This window comes from Periplaneta americana, chromosome 3 (genome assembly GCF_040183065.1).
Source record: "Periplaneta americana isolate PAMFEO1 chromosome 3, P.americana_PAMFEO1_priV1, whole genome shotgun sequence".
Classification (NCBI taxonomy): Eukaryota; Metazoa; Arthropoda; class Insecta; order Blattodea; family Blattidae; genus Periplaneta; species Periplaneta americana.
The window spans coordinates 37,755,483-37,776,350 of record NC_091119.1 but is presented as its reverse complement, the minus strand read 5'-3'; the positions used below and the strand labels follow the sequence as shown (position 1 = coordinate 37,776,350).

Here is a 20,868-nt window from a genome sequence, read left to right as displayed (position 1 = left end):
CTACCTCAGTGCTAGTTTACCCATGTTTCAGATTAAATTTGTAGAACACTAATGTACTGGTTCATTGATTCTGAATAATAGTATTGGTCCCACTTGATTAATGTACTGTTTTTTCGCCTGCAGTCTTGCTGTAAATGCTAGGCTATAGGTAAGGCCTATTATAAGTTACTTTGTACTGTAGGCCCAAATTAAACATTTCTTCAGTAACTGAAGATCTTTCTGTTATAAATGGACCAGATATACTTCACTTGAAATTACATTTAGAGTTTAAAATCGTGAAAAAAAAAGTGTGTATGGAGGCTAGTGATACAAAGACTAATTTCTGATACGTTTGTACAAGAAATTTGTACTTCGTATGCATTATTTTTTAATAAATTTACTTGTAGCTACTGACTATGAACAAAATTCGTCGAATAGCTTAATTCATGAGAAATTTCTGTAGGTCTGTATAGACTACTATTTCGGGATCAGTATTCCTAAAATCTTGTAGGCCTATGAATTCTGCGAAAATGTGCAGATGGGTTTTTTTCGCAGCACTAAACTAATTTTTTAACGCGCAAGTAAAAATGGAAATTGAGACAGGAGTGTCATGAATTTCAGATAAATTTACAGTGCTGTCAAAAGTATAAAGGGTTGAGAATGTGTTCCACTTTTTCTATCATCTGCACTGGTTATTTAGCTTTAGTGAATGGATGGTTGATTGTGAATTTTCCCCAGAAAGTGATTTCTTGGATAATGATAGGCTTAGAGAAACTTTTTGACAGTTAACTATAATTTTGTTTACGGAGGAAAATGTGTAATGAACCAATATACAGGGTGAACAATAAGTATGGAATATTGCTAATAACTTCTTAAATTTTAGTTTTACAAAAAAAGTTTTATAGAGAATTTGTTGGGGATAAACCATACAATATGATACCAGTGTTCCAAAAAACTTAATTGTTCAGGTATACAGGCTGTGACAGTAAACTTCATTTATTTAAATGACATTCTATATTAAAATTTAGGCCTAAATATTCCGAATCTCCATTAAATTGTACGTATCAATATGTATAAATTAAACTCATTTGCCCGTGTCACGTCTTTTAACTATTTATTAAACTCGTTTTGTGGACTTCAAACTTGACACAAGTATGTAAAATCCTGTTGAGTAGGTCATAAAACTAAACAAAACACTATGACTAATCAAACTTTACAACACATTGTCAAAATGAGAACCATTCACAGCCAATGTCCCAGTCTATCACGAAACAGTTCCTTGTCTTTCTCACAGTTACATGACTGATCTGTTTCATCTCATATTTACAGTGGACTGTTTTCGTGATAGACTCGGACATTGTTTGGCTGTGAATGGTTCTCATTTTGAGCAACTGTGGTAAAATTTGGTTAGTCATAGTGTTTTGTTTACTTTTATGGCCTACTCAACATGGTTTACTACTTATTTGTCTCAAGTTTGAAGTCCACGAAAGAAGTTTAATAAGTATTTAAAAGATATAAAATGGATGAATGGGTAAAATTTCTACACATTCTTACATAAAATTTAATGGAGATTCGGAATATGTGGGCCTAAATTTTAATATAGGGTGTCATTTAAAAAATAAAGTTTACTGTCACACTCTGTAGCCTGAACAACTAACTTATTCCGAACTGGAATTGGACGGGTTACATCAGCTTCTTGTCTATGCGGATGACGTGAATATGTTAGCAGAAAATCCGCAAACGATTAGGGAAAACACGGAAATTCTACTTGAAGCAAGTAAAGCGATAGGGTTGGAAGTAAATCCCGAAAAGACTAAGTATGTGATTATGTCTCGTGACCAGAATATTGTACGAAATGGAACTATAAAAATTGGAGATTTATCCTTCGAAGAGGTGGAAAAATTCAAATATCTTGGAGCAACAGTAACAAATATAAATGACACTCGGGAGGAAATTAAATGCAGAATAAATATGGGAAATGCCAGTTATTATTCGGTTGAGAAGCTTTTGTCATCTAGTCTGCTGTCAAAAAATCTGAAAGTTAGAATTTATAAAACAGTTATGTTACCGATTGTTCTGTATGGTTGTGAAACTTGGACTCTCACTTTGAGAGAGGAACAGAGATTAAGGGTGTTTGAGAATAAGGTTCTTAGGAAAATATTTGGGGCTAAGAGGGATGAAGTTACAGGAGAATGGGGAAAGTTACACAACGCAGAGCTGCACGCATTATATTCTTCACCTGACATAATTAGGAACATTAAATCCAGACGTTTGAGATGGGCAGGGCATGTGGCACGTATGGGCGAATCCAGAAATGCATATAGAGTGTTAGTTGGGAGGCTGGCGGGAAAAAGACCTTTAGGGAGGCCGAGACGTAGATGGGAAGATAATATTAAAATGGATTTGAGGGAGATGGGATATGATGGTAGAGACTGGATTAATCTTGCTCAGGATAGGGACCAATTGCGGGCTTATGTGAGGGCGGCAATGAACCTCCGGGTTCCTTAAAAGCCAGTAAGTAAGTGTGCAAGATTGTCCCATGCGGTAAGAGGTTAAGAAGTTATTAGCAATATTCCATACTTATTGTTCACTGTGTGTGTGTATGTGTGCATCTGTGTTTTTTTTCTCTCTCTCCCCAAAACAATTACAGTAAATAGCTCCCAGACAAATCACATTATAAGCAGCAAGCCTTCATGAAGAATTGATTAACAGGCCTACTCAGTTTAATGCAACTTTTTCAACTGTAATCCAAATTACACAATGTTTCGGTATTAAGTTCTACTACATTCTCGGATTTCTTAGCATAATACGTAAAAACATATCCGACTTCTACTAATATGTATATGTTTCTTGTCTTACAGTGTTTCCATGACTATAGTTCAGATGCATCCCATGTCTGCATCACATGCTTCAGAAGAGAGAAAAATGAAGAAAACACGTCGTCGAAGAAAGAAAGTAGTGAAAGCTTCTGCCCCAACTATCACGGAGGAACGTAGGAATATGATTAAAGGAAAAGCAAAGGTTAAAAAAAATGAAAAAGTGACTGTTACAAAATCTGCAGAAACTGATTCCCGTGATGTGAAAACTAAGGAAGAACTGCATGATCTTCATCACCAACGCACACTATTTGTGCGCTTTCCATACCGTGTCAAGGACAGAAGTGTGGTGAACAAGCTACATCATGGAATAGAGACTGTGCGTTTCAAGCACCGCATTAACAAGTAGGTCTAATAGTTATTTTTGGTTTAACCTGATGCAAAAGTAGATCAGTACTGTGAAGTGTTAAGGAATTTATTTCTAGATTTTCATTAAAATATACTCATCATATCTGATTGAAAAAGAAAGTTGCAATTTCATGTGTCGCTTCACACTGTGGTTTGACTTACATAGCAATATTTCAACTTCATAATGGTCAAGTAGGCCTAATGTATTGTACTGTCAGTGTATATGTACTGTAATTTTTTTTGTAGTGTACAGTATTGTACAATATTGATAGAATGAACTTTTGTTCAGTTTATTTATTTTTTATTACTGATATTCTATTAGTAACAGTAATAATATACAGATCCAGAAACAAAATTCGGGCCACCTGAATTTTTTTAGTTCCAGTTATAACATCAATTCAGTTCAATTCAATTTATTTGGCCATTAGACATACAGTTTTAGGCTTCGTTAGAATACATTGAAAAACATATAGGCTAATTACATTAAAAAAACACTAATAAAGGAAACAGTAAAATTTAAATAATACAATGAAAACATGAAATAATTTGAAACTTTTAAATTGAAGAAAACTAACTAAATTGCAATTAAACTTATTTATTAAAATACAATTTCATACAAATTTGTGTTGAAAAACTCAGCAACAGAATAAAAAGGATTATTTAATAACCAATTGTAAAATCTAGTTTTGAAGCTATTGATTGGTAATTTATAATATTGACTTGGGAGCTTATTATATAATTTCATCCCCATAATTAAAAAGTTTGTGTTGCTCTTGTGTAATTTACAATATGGAATATTAATTTTTCACTATTTCTAATTTCATGATCATGTATATTGGCCACTAATGAGTAATTGTCAATATTTTGTCGAGTGTAAAGTACTAGATCATATATATAAAAATTTGATTGTTAAAATCCGTGATTGTCTGAAAAGTGGCCGACAATGTTCCAGATAATTTGTTTTACATAAAATTCTAATGGCTTTCTTTTGTAAAATCAAGACTCTTCCAATTTTGGTTCCATTTCCCCAGAAAATTAGGGCATATCGGATTATGGACTGAAAGAAAGAAAAGTAGGCACATCTTAAATAATTTTGAGAAACGCAAGTCGTTAATTTCTGTAACAAATATAAAACTCTTGATAGCTTTGTGCATATGTATTCGATGTGCTTATCCCATGTTAAACTGGAGTTTATAGAAAGTCCTAGAAATTTTGTGTAGTAGAGTCTCTTGTCCTTATTTATTAGATAATTTAGGCTGAAAGTTATGTTGATAGTTTTTTCTTGATTAAGCAAGAAACCATTAGATTCAAACCATAAAGCCATCTGTGATAGAGTGTCGTTGTTGAGAGCATGTAATTGATTTAGAGCAGTGGAAGAACATAGGAAAGTAGTGTCATCTGCATACATAATTGTTATTGCTTTAATGAATTCTGGAAGATCATTTATTGGTATTAAAAATAATAGAGGACCAATTATTGAGCCCTATTCCCATTTACTTTTTACTATCATATCACTATTTCCATTTACTAGGTTTCAAAACATTCATCTTATTCTCTATACCCTCACATGCATCTCTTTATCTCATTTACTAGTATACCCATTTCTTCCCTAATTTCATCCCTTAACACTTTCCATGTCTCTGGAGCAATCTTTTCAGCACTGTTCACTTCCATCATATTTCTGTCTTTATTGTTATTGATATTCTCTTCTACATTGTTACTAATTTATTACGTCACTATTTGTTCTGCTACTGCACTTCCTTCTTCACTTATACTTGTCGAGTCTTGTCTCCTACTCAACACGCTCTTTTTACCTGCCTTAATCCCCCTTATAACATGTTCCGATTCGTTTATCAGCTTCTTATCTCCACGTATCTCTTTCCTAGCACCCATGTTCCTTATGTCACTCTTGTTATTCTTCTTCATGTGTGTGTCTGTAATTGCTGATGTCCTCAACAAATTCATACGTATCATACCTTGAGTTTTGTTTCTGCTTACAAGTTTGTTTGCATTTCTTTGTTCAATAACCTTTGGTGTAATTCTACTCACTCCAGTCTCTTCTCCCGTTTCCATAATATGCTCTGAAACCTTTTGTACTTGATGCATTTAATGGACCCAGCATAGTGAATTATACAATGCATTTAAGTTACCTGTCCCACGCCGTGACGTCGCGGTCTAAGTCATCCCGCCTAGGACTCGCGTTACGGAATGCGAGCTGGTTCGAGTCCTCATGGGGGAAGAAATTTTCTCATGAAATTTCGGCCAGTGTATGGGACCGGTGCCCACCCAGCATCGTGATGCACTTGGGGAGCTACGATAGGTAGCGAAATCTGGTTGCAAATACCAGCTATAACGGCTGGGGGGATCATCGTGCTAACCACACGATACCTCCATTCTGGTTGGATGATCGTTTACCTCTGCTTCGGCATGTGGGCGTGAGGCCAGCAGCCCTTCACGTGCTGTAGCGCCACGGATTATTATTATTATTATTATTATTATTATTATTATTATTATTATTATTATTATTATTATTATTATTTAAGTTATCTCACACTCACTCTCTCTTCTTTTCCTCTTCCTAAATATGAAACCAGTAAGGATAAGCAGCTTTCTCCACAGCGAAACGTAGAAACCCAAGAACTATACAGCAGCTCAGTCGTGGATTTGGGTTGTATTATGTTGGAAGTGCAGTGCATTGTGTTATGTGATTATTCATTTATTGTTTCAGTTGGTGCCATGTCAGGTTCGTTAGTGAAGAAGTTGCGAAGATGGCTCTTAAAAAACTTCATAATATGAAATTAGAGAAAGGAGGTAAACTGTTTGTTGCAGAAACAAAAAAAGGGAAGATAAATAAAATCACAAGTGGAAACAAAGAAGAGAAGGATCAAAAAGAAAAGAAATTGCGCTTGTTCAAGTAAGTCATTAATATGGCCCAGATTTCCGTGCAAATACGTGTTTTTATATAAGCTTGTTACTTAATGGCTTTTAGAGAACCCGGAGGTTCATTGCTGTCCTCACATAAGTCCGCCATTGCTCCCTATTCTGAGCAAAATTAATCCAATCTCTACCATCATATCCCACTTCTCTCAAATTCATTTTAATATTATCCTCCCATCTACGTCTCGGTCTCCCCAAAGGTCTTTTTCTCCTCTGACCTCCCAACTAACACTCTATATGCATTTCTGGATTTGTCCATACGTGCTACATGACCTGCCCATCTCAATACTTTACTCTCTTAAATTGACCAAGTATACTGGGAATTAAATCAATCAATCTTCTTAATGTATCCAGCTGTTTGCTGACAACATGAAGTCCACTATAGTCCACTGTAGTCTATTCAGTTGTTGCTTTTCACGAGAAATGAGGGGTATTTTGATCGGTGTTCATTATAGATGCCTGTTGCTAGTAGCCAGAGGTGGGGTGTAGCGGATATAGACACACTAAAAATTTTACAATGGAACTCTAGGTCTTTCACAAACAAAATGGATTTATTAAAGCAAAAAGTTCGGAACAAAAAGCCTTCTATAATATGCATACAAGAATCTTTTCAGATTACTGATATTTTTAAATTTTACAAATTTGCTGACTACAAAATTTTTAATCTGTTTCGTGAAGATAGAGGGGGTGGAGGTGTTGTCACCATGATCCAAAACTCCATTCATGTAATCGAATATAAACACCAATTTAAAGGCCAAATTGATTACATTAGGACAAAATTATTACTTAAAAATATTTCATTTTCACTTGTCAATGTATATATACCTCCAGGCCTAAACCTAGTAATGGATGATATAGAACAATTGATCCCATCTGATCGCAAGTTTATCATAGTTGGTGACTTTAACAGTAAACATCACATATGGAATAATGCGTCTTCAAATCAATATGGAATTAAATCAATGACTTTCCCAAAATACACCTTGAAATGTTTCATATAAAACAATTTTTTTCTCGAAAAGAAAGAAAAAACGAGCAAAATTGTGTTAAACTTTTTTTGTTGTTGGAAATATCTCAAAGAATAACCTGAAATTAATGACATTCCTTACTGTTCAACCTGTATAATACACAGAAATTCCCAGCCATTCCAACAATGCAAGATAGTGAGGAAAATACAATAGAATTTCTCGTATCCGGCAACTGTGAGACAAAGCCAGTGCCGGATAACTGATTTTGCTGGATTATTGGAAAATACTTTTATAGATTATTAAAGACATGCTGTACTGCACAAACATTTTTTTCCATGTTAAAATTTAGTAATTTTCGTATAGATATTTAAAAAAAAAATTTTGAAATACGTACAATGTTTATTTTTAGTACTGAATATGTTAATGTACATTCATCAGTTCATAATTATTGTATACATAATAGCATAAAAAAATACTAAAAGTTTTCGTAACTTGAGGCGGCCATATGATGTGAAGAGCAGTGTAGCCAACGTCGCAACTACGAAGATGAAGTAGCACTCAATGATTTGAATCTGTTTGACATATCTCTAATGTCTGCTTGTTTATATATGTTACCGTTAAAACCCGAAATCTGTTAAAACCAATTTCAACTAGTAAAAATTAATTTTAAAAACGTATATACATAGAAAGCGAGTCTTCGTAAGATCTACAGTCAATGAGAGCTTAGGTTTGGTTTGTTTAGACTTTTATCAAATAAAAACCTAAACTTACCAAACCTAACCTGCCATTGATTCTAGATCTTACGAAAACTCGCTTTCTATCTACCTACATTTGTTTAAACTAGTTTTTACTAATTGAAACTGATTTTGACGGATTTCGGGTTTTAACGGTAACATATATACTATCTATCACTCTAATGAAACTTTTACATGCTATAGCGTAACAGAGAATTTCACACTTTCCTATTTAGACTCGTCCAACACCCCTTTGAAACGGGCGAATTCAAGTGGTAAATTTAAAGATATCGTCTCTGCACATTGTTTGCAAGGTCCAAGTGATGGCTTACCGATGCTACCGGATCTACTCCAGGCACATAACGAGGTTTTCTGTCTATGTTTTCATGTGTGAACAGTGTAAAGAGTAAACACAATATGCGGCATGTGCGATCTATGGTGGCAGTCTCCATCAGCCACCATCAGTGAATCTGATTGGTTCTTGTATAGGGTGGGAATTAGCAGACGAATGACATCGTGCACTGTTGTGTCATGGCGGTGTGTTCTGCTGTATTGTTTGTAATGAGCACAACATAAAAACAATATGTTAATGACTTATGAGTGAACATGTCAATGGACCAGTTATTACTACCGGTTCAAGAAATAAATTGTTTATGCTCTCTTTTCTTTTGAACGAGATGGCAGTACGGAAATTTCGCAAAATTTTGCTAGCGTAGCACAGGCAACAACTTATACAGTCGCCATGACAGCCATCGATCCTTCCAGCAGTTTTGTTCCTATTTCGCTGCAGCGTGACGTCATTGTTGTCCACCGGTCCGGTGAGATTTGGAATATGCTGATTGTTTTGGTATTGCTGGTTATTTGGATGCCGGTTTCGAGGTATTTTACTGTACATGAGTTTCCAGCCTAGATCATATATGTAACAGATATGTCGGGCTTATAGGCTTTGAGGTTAACAACTTTTGTCAGGTTTACTGCGCTGCCATCTAGTTATTACATAAGGAGTCACGTCATCATTCCCATTTTAATTGTATTAGCGACTGCGCTGCCATCTCGTGTTCGTTTACGGTGGACGGGTGGCGATCCTGGCGGTTGTTCTCTTCAAAGTGCTGCCCATTTTAACGTAGCGAGGAGTTATCTGTTACATATATGATCTAGGGTTTTCAGTATGAAAAAGAAACTTGTGGCTTCTGTGTGGGTCCACAAGTGGCCATACTTATACTGAAGGAACCATGAGTAATATTATGCAGTCATAAATGTCATGCACCTGTCCAAATCCTTGTCTGGTAATTCATTGACAGTCACAGAGTGAAAAGATTTCATTTTCGGTGACTGCAGCACCAGTTTTTAGTTAAGGGTCTCCCACTTCAACAAGTTGTCTCTGCTTAGTGGTGCCTTACCAAAACCAGCCCTGAAGTCCTGCATATTGTTGCTTATGGTTTTCTAGTATGTGGTTACTTGTGGACCCACATGGAAGCCACAAGTCTCTCCTTCACACTTAAAAAACTCGTATTTGCCTCGCAATCTTGGAATGACTGGGAATTTCAGAGTCCACCATATGTCTTCCATCATGATCATACCTTGAAATACATCCTCAAGGTGTTTTATAAATATAACTGGCACATTTTCACACACAGATTTGTTTTGCAATAAAATGAATAGGCGCAGTGGGACTTCTCACCCACGGAATAGTTACACTATACAGTCCATTCCTAATTTCATCCATCCAATTGGTCACTGACTATAGTTTTCTATTTTGAATTTACAGGATCTTTGTGAAAGACTTGCCAGAATCTGTAACAAAAGCAGAAATAAGATCTGCATTTCCAAAATGTGCGAAAATTCGCATACTGCCTGCAAATGTAAAGAAGAAATCTCAGTAAGTATGACTGTGTATGGATTAGTGAAAATTTGTAAATTTGTTTAATCATGATTATATAGAAATACAGTAGTCAACTTTCCTTTGACATATTCGTAATAGGAAATTAAAACAATTTTACTAAAGATTATTTTTTTTTTTTGTTCTACAGAATATATTTGTTATGGTAACAATTAATATTAGAGGAGAAAAATTCGCTCCGGTGCCGGGGATCGAACCCGGGTCCTTGGTTCTACATACCAAGTGCTCTCACCATTGAGCTATGCCGAAATCCAATCCACAGCACCAGATCGAACTCCCCTCCTCCATTGTTTTTCCCTTTGTGGTCTGACTCCAAGTTGGGCATGTATGTTGACATTTTATTAAGTCAACTGCCATTATACAAGGAGCGCACTCAGTTGACTTAATAAAATATCAACATATGTGCCCAACTTGGAGTCAGGCCACAAAGGGAAATACACTGGAGAGGGAAGTTCGATTCAGTGCTGTGGATTGAATTTCGGCATAGCTCAATGGTGAGAGCGCTTGGTATGTAGAACCAAGGACCTGGGTTCGATCTCTGGCGCTGGAGCAAATTTTTCTCCTTTAATATTAATTAAAACAATTTTAGTTTATAATTCATTTCTTCTGTATGTATTGTTGTGATTTTGTGAATATTTGATCTATATTTCACGTATTTGGTTCATTTCATGTAATTTATTTTATATAGAGAAATATTTAATCTTTTTTATTCACTAAAATGCGAATTTTGAAGCTAAACAATTAGGATAATATTTTTTTACTCAGATTCTAAATTGTTATTTAGTCAACTGTCTGAAGACAGGTCTGAACCTCACAAATGATGCCAATAAGGCACTACTTATGAGGCAACTAGGCCAGGAGATAATGGGGTAGGGTGGCCAATTCCTTTCTTCCTAGATTCCAGGTGCAGATTATAATTTCTTTGCCACCTTTTTTAACATGTACTCTAAATTCTACGGAGTAGAAATGTTAATACAGAGGGAGTCAAAACTAAGTTACCAATTTTCTTGCTGAGCCACTAGGTTGCTTTTTGATAGGCAGCACATTGGGTTTTGCTAGTTAGTTGTTTCTTCTCAGTGCGGTGCAAGACGCAGTACGTGGGTTTTCCTTGTTAATTATTTGCAATAAACTGGAACAGAATTTTGCTGGCACTTTGTATTGCTGTTTTCCTTGAATTCTCTGAACTGTAATGGGAAAGACATATTTTCAACCATTGTTACATACAGTATTTAGTAAAACAACACATTTTTCTCATTAAAACATGTTTACTGAAGAAGTCAGATGAGTTGTGTTTACGAAAGTTTCAACAGTATTTTTTAAAGGCTACACAATCATAGAAACATTGTGTTGAATTATTAAGATAAGAAGAAACATTGTCTTAAGTGTCAACACAACTCATATGACTTCAATTCTCCTTTTGTCTTATTTTCTCCTGTTTTTTTCATCTTTTTCTCTCTTGTCTTTTTTAACTTCTTTCTTATGCTCATTTTCTAGCCTCTTTCCTTTCTCTTCTCTTTGTTTTCTTTCTTTATTCTGCAGTTTGTCTCGAATGTTGTTGAATGTCATGAATTCACCTATAGAATAGAAGGCGTGAGAAATTAGATACTTCTTTAATTTGGTCCTAAATAATCTTATGTTTTGAGTTTCATTTTTTATATCCAATGGTCATAGGGAGGCTATTAAAAATTTTTACTGCCATATAACACACCCCTTTTTGATAGCATGATATACTTGTCGAAGTATGAAAGCCATTTTTTTATGCATATTTATGCTGTGAACTGTTGAATTAGTTACAAAGTTTTCGTGATTACATGTGAGGAAGATTATTAGTGAAAAAATATACTGACAAACCATTGGCATTATTTGTAGTTTTTTGAAAATGATCCTACACGATTCCCTAGATTTGACACCTAATATTATTCTAATTGTCCACACCTGTGGAGTAACGGTCAGCGCGTCTGGCCGCGAAACCAGGTGGCCCGGGTTCGATTCCCGGTCAGGGCAAGTTACCTGGTTGAGGTTTTTTCCGGGGTTTTCCTTCAACCCAAGATGAGCAAATGCTGGGTAACTTTCGGTGCTGGACTCCGGACTCATTTCACCTCATTTCACCGGCATTATCACCATCTCATTCAGACGCTAAATAACCTAAGCTGTTGATAAAGCGTCGTAAAATAACCTACTAAAATAAAAAATTATTCTAATTACTCTTTTTTTTGTAGTAGGAATTAGGGTTGTCAACTCTCCCATATTTGCCCCTAATTTTTAACAGTCTCCCGTATTTTTCTTCTCTTCGAACATTTTTCTTTCTTATTTTTATATAATGTAAAAATTATTTTTCTAAACATTTGATTTTGCCGTGAATGATGACTGTTCATATGATGAATTTTGTTGTTAAAGAAATGCCTTGAAATTTAGTCTTTATAATAGTAATGTTTGCCAGGAATGAGTTTTAGTGTCACCTGTTTAAAATCAAACAATATTAACATTATAAATTTGGAAAAACTGGCTAGTTTTGTTCTAAGCATACCAAGTAGCAATGCTCATACAAAGAGGATGTTTTATCTCATGGACAATAATTGACAGATGTTTGAAACAGGAGCACGACACTTCTAATCAAATCAGAGCTGCAGACTGCAGTCGACTTCAACTATTACACAAGACAGAATCCATCTCAATTAAGCCTAGTTGACGAAGTGTAGAATGAAGTTGTTTTTCAATAATTGAACGGAATAATTTTCCAAGTTTCTATGTGAAATTTTGTCGATTCCTTAATCTCCTGTATTTTCTTAAAAAAAAAGTTGGCAACCCTAGTAGGAATATACTGTTACTATCTGTGGAATTTCCCCAGAATATTATTCCAAAACTCATTACCGAGTGGAGGTATGCAAAGTACGAGGCGCATCCGGAAAGTAAGTTTCCCGATTTTTTCCCCTTGAAAGTAAACGTAATTAGCCGTGTCAATTGTGCATGCGTAACAGATCTACGACGTATCAATCATATGCCAGCCGAACAGGTCCCGCCTGGTGCCAGTAGCGTGGCAGCAGTGGTCCAAAATGGAAGCTCTTATTCCTTCTCCTGCCGCTGCATTGCGCAAATTGAAATTCATCAGCAGCTCTGTCAGGTCTATGGGCTGAACATCATGAGTAAGCAGATGGCGCGTCGCTGGTGTAGGCAGTTTTCCGAAGGTCGTCAAAGTGTCCATGATGAAGTGCGCAGTGGGCGACCGTCCCTCATCAATGATGATCGTGTTGAGCTGGTGCGGCAGTGCATCATGGAGAACCGTCACTTCACGATTACGGAGCTGAGCAGCCATTTTCCGCAGATATCGCGATCCTTGTTGCATGAGATTGTCACTAAGCACCTGCTGTTCAAAAAAGTGTGTGCCAGGTGGGTGCCGAAAAACCTGACACCCGAACACAAAATGCAACGTTTAGGAGCAGCACTGACATTTCTGCAACGGTATCACGATGATGGCGACGAATTCCTCGACAGGATCGTCACGGGCGATGAGACTTGGATTTCGCACTTCACCCCGGAAACCAAGCAGCAGTCAATGCATTGGCGGTCAGGACGAAATTCAAACAGACGCTGTCGGTACGGAAAGTGATGTGCACGGTGTTCTGGGACAGGAAGGGCATTCCGCTCATTGACTTCCTTCCAAGAGGTGAAACAGTGAACGCTGACCGTTACTGTGAAACACTGCGAAAATTGCAACGTGCCATTCAAAACAAGAGGCGCAAAATGCTTGCTGCAAGTGTTGTGCTCCTCCATGACAATGCTCGTCCACATACAGCTCGGCGCACAGCAGCTGTTTTGACGGAATTTGGCTGGGAGTTGTTTGATCAACCACCCTACAGTCCTGATCTTGCTCCCAGCGATTTTCACGTTTTCTTGCACCTCAAGAAATTCCTGACCTCAGGGGAGCGTTTTGGCAACGACGAAGAGCTGAAGATGTCTGTCACACGCTGTTTCCATTCACAGGCGGCAGAGTTCTATGACAGAGGGATACAAAAGTTGATCCCACGATACAAGTGTCTCAATTCTGATGGTGGCTATGTTGAAAAATAGCTGAAACATTGCTGTACTTGTTGCCAATAAATGTTTTCCTGAAAGTGTGTGTTCTTTTTTTTTTAAAAAAATAGGGGAACTTACTTTATGGATGAGCCTCGTATATTGTTTACTATCTCTTGCATAGATATAATAGCAAAACATGCTGAATTTAGTTTGGAGGTAATTTCTTTAATATGATTATTCATTGTTGTCCTGCTCTTCTCTTCTCTTCTTCAGGCTTCCTCCTTTGTTTATGTTTTGTACTGCACATGAAGTCAATACTATCTTCTAATCAAATGTTTCTCGGTTTTGTTACTTCCTCTTTAGAGGCTGAATCTTAGTGCTTGTATGGTTTTATGATCTTGATGTATAAATATTTGTAGCATGGCCGTTCCTACATATTGAATTAAAGTGTTTGTAATGGTTGAATAATCGAGAATATGTAATAATTTTTTTCATTGAATTTCCAGCAGTAATTTGGATAAAATACTTTGTCTTACACTCTTAATGTATTGATTTCTTTTTTGACAGAACGGCCCTTGTTGGATTTCGAAATGTAGACGACATGAAAGCTGTTGTTGCTGAAAGAATTCATAGAGTTCGGGAGAAAGAAGTTCATGTTGACTATTCGAAAAGTTACTTAAACTTATCAAACCAAGAGCTTCAAAAGAATACCAGTTCAAAGACAGCAAAGATAAGCACGCCGTTGGTTTCAACAAGAAAACAGAATGCTCTAGTAACACCAAAATCTCTTGGTAAGATGGTAGAGGCTAGTCTTTCGCAACTCAAGAAACGAGATAATGTAGCAAAAGAAACACAAATGGATACATCAGAGAATATTACTGACAGTGACAGTATGGGAGATGAAAGTGAAAATGAAGGCATAAATATGGTAGATGTCAGGAGTAAAACAAATGAGAAACTGAGAACTGCGAATGCTGGCAATTATAGTAAACCTAAAGGTAGGGGAAATATTAATATTGGCCAAGATGACGAATCAGACTATGAATTTAATGATACTGATGATGACACTCATAACCAAAGTGGTGGTAGCGGTGATTCAAACGATAGTGGAGACGGAGATGATTCTAGCGATAATAATGATGGAGAGGGCAGTGAGGACAGTAATGATGACAGTAATGACGAAAGTGTTGATGATGATGATGACGACGACGATGATGATGATGATGATGACGACGACGATGTTGGCAGTGGTGACAATGATAGCAGTGATGAAGGTAGTGCTAATGAAGATGATGGCAGTGATGATGGTGGTGATGAAGATGAAGGCAGTAGTGGTGACAGCAAAGATGCAGATGTGAAGGATGTCAAGTGAAGGTAATAAAAGTAGCGGTACATAGAATGGGAGTGGTGGTGATGGTAGCATTGATGGTGTTGATAATGGTGGTGATGACAATGGAAATTTCGTTCTCGAAAATGTGAAAAATGACAACTTTGATGTCAATTTGTAAAAAAAAAAAAAAAAAAAAAAACAATAAAAAGATAACATCACATTAACGGTTTTGTATGAGAGTTGTGTGTTTTTTTAACCTGCTGTATTTTTAAGTCTTGTGTAAGAATTTCTCGCACAGTGCCATATTTTTCTTTTTCAATTTAGCCTTGCGACAGTGTAATATTAGCTAAAGGTCAGAGATTGCCTTGTGCTGTGAAATTCGCTTTAGTTCCTTTTTCTTTCAATTGCAACATAAAGTCAGAGTTTTACATACCTGAGACGATATAGTACTAAAACTGTAATTTGATGTTGCAAACAAATTTTTCATAGATAAGTGTAAAAATTCGTAGGAAATATGTTCACTTTCTTCTAGCCGTTCTGTTTTCACCTTTTCGTTAAAGTTGTTGTTATTAACCTTTTAACTGCTGATTTTTTTGCAATCTGCCAAACCCTCCTTCCTGAGATATTTTAACATTAGTGATGTACATCACTGCAGATGATTCATGTTTTCAGAAATTGCCATTTTAAAATGTGTCCATTCTATGCTTTGGAAGCCTTATTTCTCTTGCATCACCTGTGCTGTTAGAAGCTTCATCAGATAGTGTATAGTAAGTTTTTTTTACATTTAGGTAACAGATTGTTGTTGTAGCAGTAATACTGTAATCCAACCAGGAGAAAGTCTCAGGGGAATGAGACGCAGCTGGGTAATGCTATGAATGAATGTTGATGTCATAAGGTCACACGTGGGTACACGCATCTCCATTGGCGAACTCTCAAAGCACAGACGATAACACTGATACACACATACTTATACTACCCTAGTTACAAAATTAGATCACATTTAATCTCCTGGTCTTTTAATCCCTCCATACAGGGAATAACATATGCAGGAGAGTGCATGTTTTTTAAATTGACGTTATAACGGTAATATTATCTATCGACTTTGCTCCAATAGATGACGCAATAGTAAACACATTCTTTTCACGGTTAATCTCCTGGTTGGAGAACAGTATTTATTTTAGAACCATTTAACTTGTTGAAAATAAGAGATCTGATACAACAAATTTTGAAATGTCTAGTAGATGACTTCAACTTCTCCATTAAAATTTGTAGCTCTTTACCCTAAGGGGATTTATAAAATGAACTGAGGACATGTGGGAGAGTTTCTATCACGTTGCCACAATGACGGCAGTGGTTGTTGCCCAAGGTCATCCCCTGTATGGCAATAAAGGCCAGCACACACCGGTCGCTATACTATAAAGATACATAGCTAACATTTGTACAGCATGCAATTATATGTTAACCTGCACAACGAAAGAAAAGTATAGCCTGCTATAAGCTATAAAACTCTGCTATATAGCGTGCATTTGACTCCTGGCTGTTTACAAAACATAGCGAAGGTTGGCGCACAGGCAGAATGCGAATGCGACTATGAATTCCAGAACAGAAGTCTAGGAAACATTGTAGCGTCATATTTACATTACTTCCAAGATGGGAAGTTTAATATAGGAGGTGAAACAGCTTCCTTGTCTGTGGAAAATGAGCACACAGTTCGTATTTATCTAAATCTTATAAACTTTTGTTTCTGTGGGCGCAATATTCCATGTTGTGGAGTGTGACGCCCTTGTAAACAAACGTCTGTATCAATAAACACGATAATTTAATTGCTTTACTAAAATGAAAAGATGATGGATGTAGAGGAAAGAAATCTAAAATTGATTTTATATTAATGTGTGATTTTTTTTTTTCTTCTGAAAATTGATAATTGTTACTGCCCTAGTTGATTATTGCATTCAATGTAATGAATATCATTACCATAGTGAAATAAGAATGGATAAGTAGGCCATTATGGTTATTTAATAGATTTACAGTGCTGATATACAGAGTGATTTATATAGAACTGACACATTTCTTTCATTAATTGTTTCAAAATGAATTGTGCTAGCGACAACTTATTATACCTAAAATGTAGAGGAATTTTGGGAGATTATTTACCTCTATAGCAAATGTTGAAAATATCCTCCATCCTGCATAAGGCACAACTCAACACATCATTCCATGTTACTGGCCACTCGTTGGAGGACTCTGTTGTCAACAGCTTGAATCTCCTGTGTGATGTTGTGCTTCAGATCGTCCAATGTCTGGGGATGTGTGGCGTAAACCCTGTCTTTTAAGTAACCCCATAGAAAGAAGTCCGGCGTTGTCAAATCCGGAGATCTCAGTGGCCACAGGTTCCTGGAAATTATTCGGTCGTCACATAACCTGATAAATGGAACCATGCTTCATCTGTGAACCATGTGATGGACAATATAGCAGGATTTTGCACAATGAACGTCTGAAACCAACGACAATAATTCAATCTTTTATCCTTATCTGGTTCCTGTAGCTGATGAACAACCGTAACCCTATATGGCTTTAGGCTCTCTGACACATTGAGTAGGTGTACCCTGTCTCCTGCGACAAACGTCTTAATGATTTTTTGGGTGACTGCTCCAGTCGTGCTCTTACGTCAACAACAACCGTGGGAAGCCTAGATGAACGATGCTTGCCCTTTTCACTCACCAGAGATCCAGTTGTTTCCACTTTGTTTACCAGTCCCAGTATTGTGTTTCTTTTGGTAGGATTGCGAACACCAAATTCTCTCTGGTATGCCCTTTGAGTAGCTGTAATTGAATTCGTAATCCAGTATTGCTTCACAAGGAAGAGTCGTTGATTTAATGTTTCCTGCATTTTCACGTTGACACAAAATGTCGAAAACAGCTGCCAACAATAGGAATAAAACATAAACATCTGCGCATCTAGTGCTGCCAACAATAGGAATAAAACATAAACATCTGTGCATCTAGGCTGCCAGCAATATGAATAAAACATAAACATCTGCGCATCTAGTGACAAGGAATCGAAACTCCAGAACATTCTGCTTAATTTGGTGCTAAAATTGGGTCAGTGCTGCCAACAATAGGAATAAAACATAAACATCTGCACATCTAGTGACAAAGAATCGAAACTCCAGAACATTCTGCTTCATTTGGTGCTAAAATTGGGTCATTGAATGAATTTCCAACGGAATAATTAAAGAAAGAAATGTGTCAGTTCTATATAAATCACTCTGTACTAATGCAAGCAAGAGCAATATGAACTGTTGTACAAAACTTATTACAGTAGAATCTCTTATTATCCGTGGTAATGAAATTGGTGAACTGAATGGTTAATCGAAAAAAATCAGAAAATCCATACCATAAAATATTTTCTTGAATTAAGTCAATAACACACGTCCGTAATTTTCTCCGTGGTCTTATACATATTTAACATGCTAGGTAATGGATCAGAAGTTCTTTAAAGCAAGTCTGGTTGTCAACGAAGAGTTTGCAACGGCCAAACAAACTCCTTGTCATGGTTGTCTGTGGTAAGATAGGAATTGTGGAGGTCTCATGTTGTAAATTTATGTACTTTAAACACTTTATTCTTGATTATTCTCGAGCACAGTTTAACTAACTCTAATCTCGTATTCTGATGTGCCATGACCTACAGTTTCTCTTTCCAAATCACTCAATTATTTGCACTTTTTTTCGATACTTAGCACAACACATTTTCTTTTAACATTCGTGAAAGACATTTTATATAGAAGTTATACAGTATGGCAACTCGAACAGCAAATCATACTGTGTAAGGGTAAAGGCTTGTAATGGCTAATAAGTTAATAATAACACTCTCTAGAAAAAATACGTACTAATATAATGTGTCATAGTACTTCAAATACTGTATTTCTATAGCCAAAAAAAAAAAAAAAGACAGTCGGATAATCCGCCAATCAGTTAATAGGTGACGGATAATCGGGGTTCTACTGTAGGCTACCTACATTCCACATTTTCTTCCTTTGGATCTGTAATAGAAATTACTGTTTGAAATCGTTTTGAATATGATACCAGTTTTCATGCAACTCAATCTGTATTGAATACGATCTGATCTCACTTTTTAGGTGTATCGAACTTGAGACTCAGATGCTATAGACGAACTTAAGAACAATGTATGAAAAGAAATTTGAAGCACTACGGAAATAGAACAGAAATGAGTAGTTTAATATCAAAGACGGACATCTGTCGTCTCTATAGTTTTGATCTAGAGGCATTTTTTTATTTCACAGTGTTCTTTGTAGTATTTTAAAACAATTTATTTTTATAAATGTAGTGTTAGACTTTGTATATAGATTGACCATAACTGAAAAAAGCATGAAAAAATGTATAAGAATCCACATTATCTAAATTTCATCTGAAGGTCAGATGTCCACCTTTGATATTAAGCTACTCAAATGAGGAAGTAATTTTGTTAAAAGAAAATGTTGTTGAAACTTTTTCTCATAATTTTCTAGGTTGTGATATAAATGATGGAATTCCATTAATTTCATCAATCGAGTTCTTATGCTTCTGTTTTAAAGCCAATGCAAATAATAACAATCCCTCTGAATCCATCTTCTTACCCATCTTGCAGAAAATGTCTCTGATGAAGCATTATTATAGCATCTAGTGTGCGTATGTTCATATCTTATCGCTAGCTATAGTGAGGATCATGTAAGTGTAGTTCCTAAAAATCTAATTTGGCCGTCTCTTCAGTGTTGCCAACTAATACCAGATATCACCAAAGAGGGTAAAATCACAATGTCATGTACTATAATAATAATAATAATATAGTATTAAAAATAACAATGTCTTGCTTATTTACCACATCTCACCTTTATGTTGCGAGGTGTTTCCTAAATGGTTCAATAATTTATGATATAGTATATTTTCCTCCTAGACTTCTCGCATATTATGTTGATAATTAGGATTAGTATGATCTAATATTAAAATCTATTTTGTCTGGCAACATGAAATTCATTGCTTTGACTAAACAATTTATGATTCAAAAAATATATTTAGTTACTTGCATTTTCATCAGTTTCCTTTACTGCAAACCGAAATTGTTGCTGCCAACATAACAGTTAGGAAGTAACTGCCAGTTGTAGTATTTGTCATTACCCGAAATTCGAAACGAAATTGGTAAAAGAAAATTCAACCTGAGAGCTAGAAAATCACTATAATCCACTAGCATATGTAGTAATAGGGGAAGAATGGTTAGGTTTCACCCTCAGGGTATTAAGTAAGGTGATCCGGACTATATAATATCGCACAAAAGCATAGCGCTGTATAGTATAGCATCTGGTGTGTGCTGGTATTAACTGCTGCTATGTTACCAGCCATCTTCAAAGCATCATGTCATATGCTGCATGTTAGACCTTTATGATGAGAAATCTGGTGATTAGCAGGGATCTTCTGCAAAGAGTTCAACTCCTCCTTTGGGGTAGTTCACACCATTTCTTGAATTCGAAATTCTGTAATCTTGATCTAATGCACTGCAAATTTCTCTTTATGCTTTCCATTCAAAAACTCTCTGTTTCTATTCATTCTTCCCATTATTAGCCATGTCTCAGATGGAAGTGTCATAGCTTATGTTATTCCATTAGTTTGTAAGTATGCATTTTATCCTTATTAAAGGTAATCTTGCTTTTTGAATGTTGAAAGGAGATGGCAATATGTTTGCAATTTATATTTTTAAAATGATTTTATCTTCTGCATTCTTCTGGCAT

General features: G+C 36.0%; 1 protein-coding gene across 1 annotated transcript in view; it reads left to right on the top strand.

Moving 5' to 3' along the window:
- LOC138695937 (uncharacterized) overlaps positions 1–20,367 on the top strand; it is a 33,661-nt gene extending 13,294 nt beyond the window's left edge. Inside the window, exons 2-5 of the mRNA XM_069820338.1 lie at positions 2,841–3,200; positions 5,932–6,117; positions 9,611–9,721; positions 14,324–20,367. Coding sequence (XP_069676439.1) covers positions 2,848–3,200; positions 5,932–6,117; positions 9,611–9,721; positions 14,324–15,128 — 1,455 coding nt within the window. The 5' untranslated portion in view covers positions 2,841–2,847 and the 3' untranslated portion in view covers positions 15,129–20,367. The remainder of the gene's footprint in view (positions 1–2,840; positions 3,201–5,931; positions 6,118–9,610; positions 9,722–14,323) is intronic.
- Positions 20,368–20,868: the final 501 nt, after the last annotated feature.